The sequence below is a fragment of the Cinclus cinclus genome, unplaced genomic scaffold (genome assembly GCF_963662255.1).
Source record: "Cinclus cinclus unplaced genomic scaffold, bCinCin1.1 SCAFFOLD_32, whole genome shotgun sequence".
Lineage (NCBI taxonomy): Eukaryota > Metazoa > Chordata > Aves > Passeriformes > Cinclidae > Cinclus > Cinclus cinclus.
In genome coordinates this window covers 3,410,717-3,421,712 of record NW_026912098.1, presented here as the reverse complement: position 1 = coordinate 3,421,712, position 10,996 = coordinate 3,410,717, and the positions used below count along the sequence as shown (strand labels likewise).

Below are 10,996 nucleotides of genomic sequence, written 5' to 3'. Positions count from 1 at the left end.
TCTATCCATTAATAGAGCTTGATTGGGAAGGATTACTGGCTTAACTGGGAGTACTGGGAGTGTCTAAGAGGTCCACTGGAGTTCCTGGGCGTACTGGGGCAAAAGTGGCACCACTGGTAGGGATTGGTAGAGATAAATGGGGATAAAGTGGGCCCCATTGAAATCCATCAGAATTTAGGGATATCAGATGTAGCCAATAAAGTCATAGGGAATTTTAGCGACACTAGGTCTACCCAGTCAAAGCAATGAGGATTTTTGGGATGCCAGTTTTAGGGGGCCCAAGAGATTTTAGGTGATCCAGGTGTCCAAGGGGTACCAAGGTGTATCCAGCTGATTTTTGGGGCACCTAGGTGGGTTTTGGTGGTACTCAGGTGTAGCCAGGTGATTTCTGGGGCCTATCCAGGTGATGTTTGTGGCACCCAAGCATCCTGACTCACCCTGATGGGCCTGGAGAGGATGATGGACCTGGTTGTGTCCTCCTGGTCAGCTTGGACACAGATGACCCTTGGCAGTGGGGGGGGGGAGAGGGGGGGTGTCAGGGGCACCCCCAACATTCAGGGGATACCCCCAAACTCCAGGTGAGAGCCCCCGGGGTGGGAGGGAGCCCCAAGTGATCTCAGGAGAGGATGCAGTGCAGGTACACTCAGGTGCTTTGTTCTGTGGGGTTGATGAAGACGGTGTTCTGCACAAGCTCCAGTTCTGGAATGGGCAGGGAGGGTACCCCAAAATCCCAGGGGGGCAGCAGGGTCACCCAAAGTGATGTGCAGAAAAACTGTATAACCCACAAGATAGGTTAGAGGTATGTATTTTATTTAGTACTGAGGTACATGAGGGATAGCTCCTCCAAAAACATGCACAGCTTCAGTGACCTGCGCCTCTCCTTTCATTCTCTACAAACTGGGATTGCACAATACACCTCATACATATTCATTTCCTAACTCTGCCTGTCCCTGCTTTGTATTAATATTAGCTCTAAGCATCTTTGTGACTGCGCACTGCTCCTTGTTGGTCACTCAGGTGGTCATCTAGGGGTCCTTGGGATGAAGTAAACAGTCTTCCTCTCAGCTGAACTTTTCACCTTGCCTTCTTTGCGCAGGAAAATTAGTATTTGATCTCTTTCCAGACCTTGATACCAGTTTTTCTGGCTCAGGGGTCTGAAGAATCCCCCTTATCTCGAAGGGGCCTTGCTCTTTCACACTGTTTGCACATTCTTGCTTCTGTATCTTATCTTGTAGCCTTGCTCTCTTCTCCAGTTCCTTCAAAGACAAAGAATGTGAAGCATTCATAGAATCTTGTCATCCTCCTTCTAGTTAAAGCATCCTCCTGTATTTTTACCCTTAACTCTTTAATTTAAATTTTAATTCCCCCCGTTTCAGTTTCACAACAGCTCCTTGGTTCTATGGCCCTACAGCTTCATCTTTAATTCTTGGTTCCATAGGAGTCCTGTGTATCACAAGCATCCCCCTGATTCCATGAGGCACCAGAGTGTCACAATGGTCTCTTTGGTTCCATGAGGATCCATAGTGTCTCCATGGTGACCTTGGATCTGCTGCTGCCCTTGTCACAACTGACCCATGGTTCCATGAGGTTCTGCAGTGTCACCATGGTCACTGTAAGAGGCTGGATGAGATCCATGTCCCGAGACACCTTGGTATGAGCTGTCAATCAAATGGAGCAAATGCATACGTGCAACACGCTTTTAGAATCACATGTCCACAGAGGGTTATGTGTCATCCCCTGACATCCCCAGCCCTCTCTAAACCCAAATGAGTGTTAAGGAGTCTTTTTCTAGTATGTTTTATGAGAGGCACTGAGAGAAGGTTGAAGAAGCTGTTGCAGGAGTCAGCAGCAAAACTGCAAGTGCCTTGGAGCATCAGTGGCCGCCATGAGTGAGGGCAGGGAGTGCCCAAGGCTCCCCAGGGCCTGGGGAGAGCAGATCCTTGAGGGCAGGATGGCAGGAGCCAAAGGCTGTGAGCAGGGAACTGCAATGCTGAGCAAGGCCTGGGCTGGCTGGAGGAAGCAGAAAGGCCAAGGCTGAGCCCAGGCCTGGGACAGCAGGGCCTGTCCCTCACGGGTGGCTCGGGGCTGTTGCTGGGGCAGTGGGATGGCAGGGGCAGCAAGGACAAATGGCATCAGCCTGTGGGACACTCCACATGCTCATGGAACCAAGGCACAGGGTGACACTGTGGGGCCTCATGGAAACAAGAGGCCATGGTGAGCCTGCAGGGCTGTAACACCCCAGAGCAATGAAATGCTGGGGGTAACCAAAGGTTCCTTTACTCAAGCTTGGTGCACAAGAGCAACCCCAGCCAGATATTTTCAAGAGCTCAAAATGACACAAAATTTTACTTACAAAATATAGAGTATCAAGGAACTTTGGAAAAGGGTTTAATATAGCATCCAAGCCAAAATAAAGGTCTTATCATAACAGTAACTTCATTAACTTTGCCTTTTTAATCTAGAAACCTCTAAATACTTAATTTGATGAGGTAGCCAAACTGTTCCATATAAAGAACATTAGAATTAGAGGAAAGAGAGAGAGACCGAAGGACAGAAGCTCTCTAGAAAGACACACACACATGGCTACCAACTCCTAGGGTTCCAGTGTGGGTGAGACACAGACCCCAGGAGAAGGCAGGGTACGCACCATGGGATGAGCTCCTGCTCTGTGTTTTCTGCCCCTGGCCCTTTGTGGGCCTCCCCCCATGTGGGACTTGGGATGGCTCGGGCAATGAGAGCCTGGGTCAGCACCAGCCCACTGTGGGACTGACTGACAGCTCATCCCGAGGTGTCTGGGGACATGGATCTCATCCAGCCTCTGACAGTGACCATGGTGACACTGTGGAACCTCATGGAACCATGGGTCAGTTGTGACAGGGGCAGCAGCAGATCCAAGGACACCATGGAGACACTATGGATCCTCATGGAACCAAGGGGCCATTGTGACAGTGTGGGAACGTGTCTCCTCACAGAACTCAGGAGTCCATGGTGACTGATAAGGAAGATGCCTTTACAGACAATTCAGTCACTGAACATATGGCTTCACAAGGCTACAGGTGTGGTCAGTGGGGTGTGGTCAGTGGGTGTGGTCATTGGGATGTGGTCAGTGAGGGGTGGTCTCTTGGTGCGGTCTGTGTGGGCAGTGGATGTGGTCATTGGGGGAGGTCAGTGGGTGCAGCCAGTTGCGGTGGTCATTAGGATATGGGCACTGTTTTTTTTGGTATGGATGGAGTCAGTGAGTGTGGTCAGTGTGGGTGTCAGTGATTCTGGTCAGTGCAGGTGGTCAGTGGGGGTATGGTCAGTTTGGGGGTCATTGGGGTGTGGTCAGTTTCTGCAGTCATTAGGTGTGGACTGTGGTTGTGGTCAGTGGGTGTGGTCAGTTGGATGTGGTCAGTAGATGTGGGTAGTGGGGGTGGTCCGTGGCAGAATTTGGTGGGCTGTGGTCAGTGAGTGTGGTGAGTGGGGTGGGGGCATTGGTGTCTTGGCAATAGGTGTGTTCACTGGGTGTGGTCAGTGGTTATGGTCAGTGGGTGTGGTCATTGGACATGGTCAGTGTGGTGTGGTCAGAGGGGGTGGTCATTGGGTTGGTCATTGGGGTTTGGTCAGTGGGTGTGGGGAGTGGATGGGGGTTGTGGGTGTGGTCCCTGGGTGTATCATCAGTTGGGAGGTCTTTTGGGTGTGGTCAAGGGGTGTGGCCAGTGGGGTTTGGTCAAGGGGGAGTGGTCACTGGATGTGGTTATTGGGGTGTGGTCAGTGAGTGTGGACATTGGTTTCTTGATATGGGTGTGGTCAGTGGCTGTGGTCACTGGCTAAGGTCAATGGAGCTGTTCAGTAGGGGTATGGTCAGTTTAGGGGTCATTGGGGTGTGGTCAGTGGGTGTGGTCAGTGGGGTGTGGGCATTGGTTTTTTGGATATGGGTGTGGTCAGTGGGTGTGATCAGTGGTTATGGTTGGGGGCTGTTAGCTGGGGTATGGTCAGCTGGGAGTTCTTTGGGCTGTGGCCAGTGGGTGTGATCACTGTGTGTGGGCAGTGGGTGTGGGCAGTTGGAAGGTCTCTGGGGGTGGTCACTGGTGTGGGCTGTGGTCACTGGTGTGGTCATTTGGGTGTGGTCATTGGGGTGTGATCATTTGGGTAGTCATTGGGTGTGGTCAGTTGGTTGCTGGGGGGTCGTGAGTGGCTTTGGGCAGTGAGAGGGTGGTCAGTGGGTGTGGTAAATGGGGTGGCCAGTGCAGTGTGGTCAGTTGTTGGTGTGGTCAGTGGAGGTGGTCTGTGAGCTGTGAGGAGTGGTGATTGGGGCTGGTCAGTGGCTTTGCTCAGTGGCTGTGTGTAGTGGCTAACAGCTGGCCTTGAGGCCTTACAGTTATAATTAATCCTGACTGTAATTTTATAACTGAAATGTTAGTAATTACTGTCACATGAACATGAAGTTTTGTGTCATCCCTTCTGTCTCCACTGCCATGAGTGATCAGCAATAACCCGACCATGGGGACAGCGGTGGAGATGGAACCCCAGCAGGGGAAGGTGACTGGGAAGAGTTGCCAGCAGCTGAGATCTGTGGAGGTCTGGACCTTGTGAATGGAAAAACCTGCTGGGGATCCTTGAAAACAGAAGACTCTTATAAAAAGAAGAAGCGGCTGGAGATATGGGAACGTGATTTTCCCCAGGAGAAAGAGAAGGGGCTCAGAGCCATGCACTGGACACAGCCATGAGAGCCCAGCAGAGATGCCGTGGGCACCACCCACCAGGGAAGCAGCAAGGAGAGTGAGTGCACCCTTGGGAACGCAGCATGGGAGGAGAGGCAGGAAGTGCAGGAAGCCGAGGGAGGGATGGTTGATATCCAGGACCCCTATCCTTTCCTTGCCACCCTGCTGCATTGACAGCGGAGCTCCCACAGCACTGCTATTGGCATCCCCTGTATCGTGTGTGGGTTTGACCACACTGCGAGTGCCCGAGCTGCTGCCATCACCATTGGGTGAGCAAGTGCAGCCCAGAGAGGACTGAGCCCCGGCCATGGGGGAAGGTGCTTGGCCAAGGCCAAAGGAGGCTCCCTGTGTGCCCTGCTGCCCTCTCCCTGAGCTCCTGAGAGCTCTGCAGCCCCTCCTGCCATCCCATCTGCCCAGGCCAGCACAACAGCCCCGGCCTTGGGGCCCTCCAGAGCTGCTCCTGCTCCAGGCCCAGGGCCCATCCCAAAGCTGGGGCAGCCACAAAGCTGGGCTCATTTCTGCTCATTCCTGCTCTGATGAGGATGGATCCTCAATGATTTAGAGGTTGCTGAAGAATTTTACTACTCCAGAAGCCTCTTTTTTATGGAGTTCAGAACTTCAGACACAAAAGTTCATAAACATTTGTTCAAAACAAATAAAGAAAAAAAGTATAAGTGAATAAGTGGGAATAAGTGAAGTTATCAAATCCTCTGTTATTAATTAGATGCGTTTCAGAACTGTATTCCAAGAGAATATACCATATTGACAACAATGCAGAGAGAAGTATTTTGTCCTGTTAGGTTTACTTTTCCTGTTTCTAGGTTGACATCAGCAATGTCCAATTAATATTGACCCCCAGAACCGTCTAGTGCAGTCTGAAGAGATATGAAAATCAAGAACCTTCATGGCTGACAATCAGTCACGCTTTGTCCCCACACCCTTCCTACCATTTCCGTCATCCAGCTCCAGTGATTCCTATGGATCAGGAATGGTGTGTCCAGCAGGAGCAGGGCAGTAATCCTTCCCCTTTGTTTGGCATTGCTTAGGCAGTACCCTGAGTGCTGTGTCCAGTTCTGGGCCCCCCAATTTAGGGAGGACATGGAGGAGCTGGAGTGTGTCCAGAGAAGGCGACAAGGCTGGTGCGGGGTCTTGAACACAGCTCCTCTTAGGAGTGGCTGATGGAGCTGAGGATGTTTATCCTGGAGAAGAAGAGGCTCAAGGGAGACCTCATCACTCTCTACAAATCCCTGACAGAAGGGAGCAGCCAGGTGGGGGTCCGGCTCTTCTCCCAGGGAGCAAAGACATGAGAAGAGGATGCAGCCTTAAAGCTGCACTAAGGGAGATTTAAGCTGGACATTAGGAAATATTCTTCACAACATTGGTGATTGGAAGGTCATTGGAATGGGCTGTGGAGAGGTAGGTGCGTCACCATTCCTAGAAGAGTTTCAGGAAAGACTGGATGTGGCACTGAGTGCCATGGTCTGGGTGACAAGGTGGTGTTGGGTCACAGGTTGGACTTGATGCTCTCTAAGGTCTTTTCCAGCCCTGGTGATTCTGGGATGATTGTGACACTGCAGGGCCCTGGGGAAGCAAGGGGCCACTGTGACACTGTGGGGCCTGGTGGAACGGAGAGGACCGGAGTGACACTGTGTACGACATGACACCATAGAGCCAAGGGGCCATTGTGACACTGTGGGGATAAATGGAATCAAGGAGTCCATGGTGACAGTCTGGGTCCTCGTGGAACCACAGAGGTCACTGTGACACTGCAGGGCCTTGTGGAACCATGCAGAGCATTGTGACAGAGCAGGGCCTCGTGTAATGATGGGGCCATTGTGACACTGCAGGGCCCCCTGGAACCAAGGGGCCAGGTCTGCTCGACAGGGACTCTTAGAATGAAGGAAACATGTATGACATTGTGGTGCCTCTTGAGACCAAGAGGCAATTGTGACACTGGGAGGCCTCATGGAATCATGGAGACAATTGTGAGACTTCAGGGACTCATAGAACTGCGGTGGCACCAAGTTTTTCTGGCAGTGTTCATTTGCAAGAGAGTAGGAGGGATCTGCAGAGGGACCTGGACAGGCTGCATCCAGGGCCCAAATCCAACTAGGTGACATTTAACGAGACCAAGAATGGGGACCTGCTCTTTGACCACAACAACCTCTGCAGTGCTACAAGCTGGGGACAGAGTGGTTGGAAATGGTCCAGGCAGAAAGGGACCTGGGGGCAGTGATGGACAGCAGAGTGGACATGAGCCAGCAGTGTGCCCAGGTGGCCAAGAAGGCCATTGGCACCTGGGCCTGGATCAGGAATGGTGTGGCCAGCAGGAGCAGGGCAGTGATTCTTCCCCTGTGCTCTGCACAGCACCTTGAGTGCTGTGTCCAGTTCTGGGCCCCCCAATTTAAGAAGGACATGGAGGGGCTGGAGTGTGTCCAGCGAAGAGCAACAAGGCTGGTGAGGGGTCTAGAATACAAGTCCTGTGAGGAGGGGCTGGGAGAACTGGGATTGTTTATCCTGGACAAAAGGAAGCTCAGGGAGACAAGGCAGTGTCAGGGCACAGGTTGGACTTGATGGTCTCCAAGGCCTTTTCCAGCCTTCCTCGTTCTGTGATTCTCTGAAACCACCCCTTGAGCAGTTCAGGATGAGCCCTGGGCCTCCTCCTCAGAAGGTGCAGCAGCCCAGGTCCCTCAGCTTCTCCTCACAGCCCCCAAAGCCCATCCTGTCAGTCCTGCAGAGCCTCTCCAGCCCCTCCTCATTGCCCACAACAGGGAGCCCCACAGCCAGACACACCAGCCCAGATGTGCCCCCCTGGCCTGTGGTGCCTCTGGCAAGGGAGCGGCACCAGGCACTGCAAGACCCTGCAGACCATTCCTGAAGCACTTGGAGGATGATCCTGCACCCCAAGGGACGTTCCCATGGTGCCAGCTCAGGAAGTGAAATGGGGAGTGGGGACAGAGAGGAAAGGGATGGGTGGTTTGCAGGGGAGGTTACAGGGAAGCGCAACAGGAAGAAATCGGGATCAGGAAAGAGTAAAGAAAGCAAAGATGAAGCAAAGGAAATGCTCAGAGCAGTGTGGGGGTGGCTGCCAGGCAGCCCTGGCTCTGAGCAGCAATGTCTGCAATGGGACAGGAAAGTCACAGCTCATGGGAACAAACTTTCTGTCTGACTTCAGAGGCCACGACAAACCTGAGTGGTTTCCCTCTGGTCCCGCAGGCCTTGCTGGCCCCAGGGGCTGATGGCATTTGTGCTCCCTCAGGTCCCTCTGCCCACAGCAGCACCATGGCGGTGCTGACGCCTGCTCTGTGCAATGCAAACAGGGGCTCCTGAGGCAGTGCTGCCGTGTGTGTGCCTGCAAGGATGGGGCACCTGTGTGAGCTGGGGGAGAGGCCAGGGCTGCAGAGGGGGGATGTTGTTGGCAGGTGCACGAGGACGCTCTGGGACGCTGCCCTGGGGTGTCCAGCGCACTGGGGATGGATCAGCCCCTGCTCTGCTGCTCCTTGCCAGGCTCTCCCCTTGCAGGGACCTTGCAGAGCACCAGCCATGCTGTTTGGGCCCAGCCTGCCCACGGCCAGCCTGGGGCTGCTCCCGGGGCTTTTCTGTGCTCAGCGTTGGCCTGGCCAGGTGTTCTGGAGAGAGCCTGGGCAAGGAGCCTCCAGCCCCCAGGCCCTGCCCTGAGGTGTCAGCGCTGCCCCAGCAGTGCCCATGGCCTATCCCTGCTGCAGCCCTGGCACTGCCACCCCCAGGGCTGTGCCCGGCCCCGAGAGCACTCAGGCCCTGCAGCAACACCAGGGGCAGGAGGGCAGCGGGGCAGTGGCACGGGAGCAGCACTGGCAACACCAAGTGCTGCTGCTGCTGCTGCTGGGCACAGCTGCTGTGCCAGCACTGATCTGCCCCAGCTCTGCACACAGACATTGCTGCTGCAGCTCCAGGGAAGGGAACAAAATGGGCATCTATGGAGGAAACTTTGCTGCTAGAGAGATCCTTTAGTTCATTAGAGACACTTAGAGCACAGCTACTCACTGACACACTCTGTGGCCACTGTGAAGGTGGAGAGAAACAAAATTATAACCTGCACAATCTACAAATTTCCTTTGTGGACAATAGAAAAAAACAAAGGAAGAAAATTCCACAACCAAACTAACAAGAAGTATTCAAAATTACTTTTATTACAAGTGATTTGTGAAAATTGGCCCCCCGTTCAATGTTTATGAAATCCTCGTGCCAGCAATCTCCACACTGCAGCTTTGAGCTCCTGGTTCCTCAAGCTGTAGATGAAGGGGTTCAGGGCTGGAGGCACCACTGAGTACAGAACTGACAGGGACAAGTCCAGGGTTGGGGAGGAAATGGAAGGGGACTTCAAGTAGGCAAAAAACCCAGTGCTGAGGAAAAGAGAGGCCACGGCCAGGTGAGGGAGGCAGGTGGAAAAGGCTTTGTGCCGTCCCTGCTCAGAGGGGATTCTCAGCACAGCCCTGAAGATCTGCACATAGGAGAAAACAATGAACAAAAAACAACTAAAATACAGAAATGCACTTAGCACAATGATCCCAAGTTCCCTGAGGTAGGATTTGGAGCAGGAGAGCTTGAGGATCTGTGGGATTTCACAGAAGAACTGGCCCAGGGCATTGCCATGGCACAGCGGCAGGGAAAATGTATTGGCTGTGTGCAGCAGAGCATTGAGAAAGGCACTGGCCCAGGCAGCTGCTGCCATGTGGGCACAAGCTCTGCTGCCCAGGAGGGTCCCGTAGTGCAGGGGTTTGCAGATGGACACGTAGCGGTCGTAGCTCATGATGGTCAGGAGGGACAGCTCTGCTGACAAGTAGAACACAAAGAAAAAGAGCTGAGCAGCACATGCAGAGTAGGAGATGTTGTTGGTGTCCCAGAGGGAATTGTGCATGGCTTTGGGGACAGTGGTGCAGATGGAGCCCAGGTCAGTGAGGGCCAGGTTGAGCAGGAAGAAGAACATGGGGGTGTGCAGGTGGTGGCCGCAGGCTACGGCGCTGATGATGAGGCCGTTGGCCAGGAGGGCAGCCAGGGAGATGCCCAGGAAGAGGCAGAAGTGCAGGAGCTGCAGCTGCCGCGTGTCTGCCAATGCCAGCAGGAGGAAGTGCCTGATGGAGCTGCTGTTGGACATTTGGCCCCTCTTGGCATGAAAATCTTTTACAGGACAAGAAGTAAGAGATAAGTTAGGTGGGACTTGTATAACACAAAATCAAAGCCATTTCCAAAATCAAAGACATTCCTGCTTTCAAATAGAAAACTCTTTCTCTTTCAGGAAATGCTCCCTCAGGGCTGAGTGGGAGGTGTGTTTGGTGGAGACCACAGCTGCAGTGATGGGAAGGACATCATCTCAGGTCCTCATGTCAATTCAGGTCTACTCTGCACGGGTGGGAGGGGACAGGGACCAGACCTACTGTTCAATATTTTCTGTGGAAATCCTTTCCTATGAACAGGAACCCCTCATCATCTTCACTCCTGCTGTGTAGGAATGGGAATGGTAAAACCTGTCAACATTTTCTACATTTTTTTAAAAGGTACTGTTCATTTTTCTTGCTGACTTCTTTTAGGTGTCAGAAACCCTCAGCATTTCTGCTGCTGGCAGGGATAACAGAGCACCTTCTGTGGGGCAAAGTGATGAGAGGAGAGGGAACTGGGCCCGGGGCTGCAGAGCTGCCCCACGGCTCTGCTGCAGCTCTGCCTGCACAGGAGGGGCTTCACGCCTTGGAGCCCCAGCCCTGAGGGCAGAGGCTTGGCTGGGGGACAGGAGGGAGGGGGCTTCTTCAGACCGAGGGGCTGCACTGGGTGAGGGGTTTCCTATGGAGATCTCTAAACTTTCCCTGCCACAACATTTTTGGTTTTTGTTTTCTCTCCTTCCCTGAACTTCTCTCTGCTTCCTGGAGATTTTCCTCCTGGAGTTGTTTCCCTCTGCCAGCACTCACACACCCCAAATCTCTGTGCACTCTCCTTGGCCCTACAGAACCCTGCCTGTTTGCAGGGCACTGGCTGGGGGCAGGTTCTGTTTGCAGGAAGGGGAAAGGACAGGTCAGACTGAGCCTGATGGGTCCAGCACAGGGGATGCTGGTGCTGTCCAAGGGCAGAGTGGCTGAAACCTCTTTAGAAAACTACCATTGACTTACAGAGCACCCAGGGCTACAATTCAGGTCTCTCAGATACAAAATTAATAATTTTATAATATTTTATCTTTTCCATTTCACGGGAGAAGGAATTTGGAAACAAACTCAGGAAATTCCCCATCTTTATAGAGATCTTCTTGAAAATATCCTGGAAGTGAG

At 53.0% G+C, this 10,996-nt stretch overlaps 1 protein-coding gene across 1 annotated transcript; it reads right to left on the bottom strand.

Annotated features, from left to right (window-relative positions):
• Positions 1 to 8,904: 8,904 nt before the first annotated feature.
• On the bottom strand, positions 8,905 to 9,849 carry LOC134057371 (olfactory receptor 14J1-like). The gene has a single exon (XM_062514361.1). It carries the CDS (start codon positions 9,835 to 9,837, stop codon positions 8,905 to 8,907), a length of 933 nt encoding a protein of 310 aa, XP_062370345.1. The 5' UTR covers positions 9,838 to 9,849.
• Positions 9,850 to 10,996: the final 1,147 nt, after the last annotated feature.